At 37.2% G+C, this 1,615-nt stretch overlaps 1 protein-coding gene across 1 annotated transcript in view; it reads right to left on the bottom strand.

Moving 5' to 3' along the window:
- Window positions 1–953: 953 nt before the first annotated feature.
- The window catches only part of IGF2BP3 (insulin like growth factor 2 mRNA binding protein 3), a 225,841-nt gene continuing 225,179 nt past the window's right edge, over window positions 954–1,615 (bottom strand). Inside the window, exons 14-15 of the mRNA XM_007945906.2 lie at window positions 1,358–1,471; window positions 954–1,052 (exon numbers count right to left, since the gene is read on the bottom strand). Coding sequence (XP_007944097.1) covers window positions 954–1,052; window positions 1,358–1,471 — 213 coding nt within the window. The remainder of the gene's footprint in view (window positions 1,053–1,357; window positions 1,472–1,615) is intronic.

Raw genomic sequence — 1,615 nt, 5'->3', positions numbered from 1 at the left:
CACATAGCCAAACAAATTTCAAGTCTCCTGAAACCATTTAAACTAGCCACTCCAAAACCTCCTGCCACCACTTTGCTTTGTTAGTACCATCAAAAACTTTCCCTACCATAAATAAAAAAATAAATGGTATTGCTGCTCTCCAAACATAGGCACTGCTCCATTATCTCTGATTACTTACTGGATTTTCCAAGCCTCAAAAAAACCTTAATTTTTCCCATCTTAACTGTCACCAGTCAGAAGTAAAATTCTTTTCCTCAGTTTTTTGCCTGTTAGCTGGTAGCTGATTAAATTCCTTTTTTTTTTTTTTTTTTTTAAAAAAGGTTGGACTTTTATCTTTATAAACTATAGAAAATTTTCAAAGGAAAAAAAGTGAACAATTTTGCTTTTCATTGCATTACTGAATACCTGAGGTAGTTGAGTAAAAATGCACATTTAATACCCCTGCCAACACCATTCAGCACTTCCCTTAGGTTATTCATGTTAGTGTTAGTTAAAAATTAAAGGAGACATTTTTCTATGCTAGTGGCTTAACATTTAAATTCCTGTGATAATTCCATTTGGATCCAATTTTAGTAACTGGATTTAAGAGCAATCTGTTTTTTACTTATTTCATGAATTTAGTAAATGTATCATGTATCATTAAACCACTCTGGGGTATTACTGGGGGAATATTAATTCACTGCAAGAATACAACAAAAGGGAAGTGCAGAGCTCCTCTCTCCCCCTCCCTCCTTAATTCTTTTTAAAGCTGGGTGTCATACATTTTAGAGAGCATAAAGTATACATTCTCACAGAGACAGGAGTTCAAAAGTTGCCTGGTCCTCAAAGAAACTACTGGCTAGGTAAAAACTTGTGCATGTGATTCTGGATAGGGGTTCAGCGCCCATCTGTTGGTTAAGCATCTGTCTTTGGTTTGGCATTTCTGCCTCTGTGGTGGGCTGTTTCCTGAGCCTTTACTTTCGTCTTGACTGAGGTGGCCCACTTTGCAGAGCCTTCTGCTGTTGGTGTTGCTTTACCTGAGTCAGTATTTCCTGAATTTTTCTCTGGGCAACCTGCAAAAGAACAGAGCTTTGAAAAGGTCTACCTGATCAAAAATTACTAAAAGCTATTTTATTCTCCCACTTTAACAACCTTGCCAAATAGAAATAGAAATTCACTTGAGGATTAAGGATACACACTCAGCAGTTTGCTTAGTGGAGCCTCTGAATCATCTGATCAAAGGGGGACTAAAAGTTAAGCACCAAAGAACCTTCAATATTTATATTGGATGGAAGGAAGAGTACCCAGGGCAGAATTGTTTCCGTTTGAGGAAAAAAAGCAAAAAACTTAGTTACCACTTTAGAAAGAACCCACTTGCCTGGCAAGCGTAGAAGTGACCGGTTATTTTGACAACTACTTGGTCATTCTCGTCGGGTGTCTGGTCACGAGGGACAACAACTTCGGCACTTGACAAATTCTGAAGCTCATTCACCTGGAAAAGATAAATACAGATCATGTTAAGGAGAGATTTTTCTAGTTGCTGCTTCTTTTTTTTAATTAGGATTTGGGTGAAGATTTACAGAGTAAATTCACTTTTCATACAGCAGTTCACATATACTTTGTCTCATGACATTGA

Source organism: Orycteropus afer, unplaced genomic scaffold, assembly GCF_000298275.1.
Source record: "Orycteropus afer afer isolate SDZICR_OR568_19922 unplaced genomic scaffold, OryAfe1.0 scaffold00008, whole genome shotgun sequence".
Taxonomy (NCBI): Eukaryota; Metazoa; Chordata; class Mammalia; order Tubulidentata; family Orycteropodidae; genus Orycteropus; species Orycteropus afer.
Note: the sequence above shows the minus strand (reverse complement) of the source record. Positions and strands in the feature narration are given on the sequence as shown.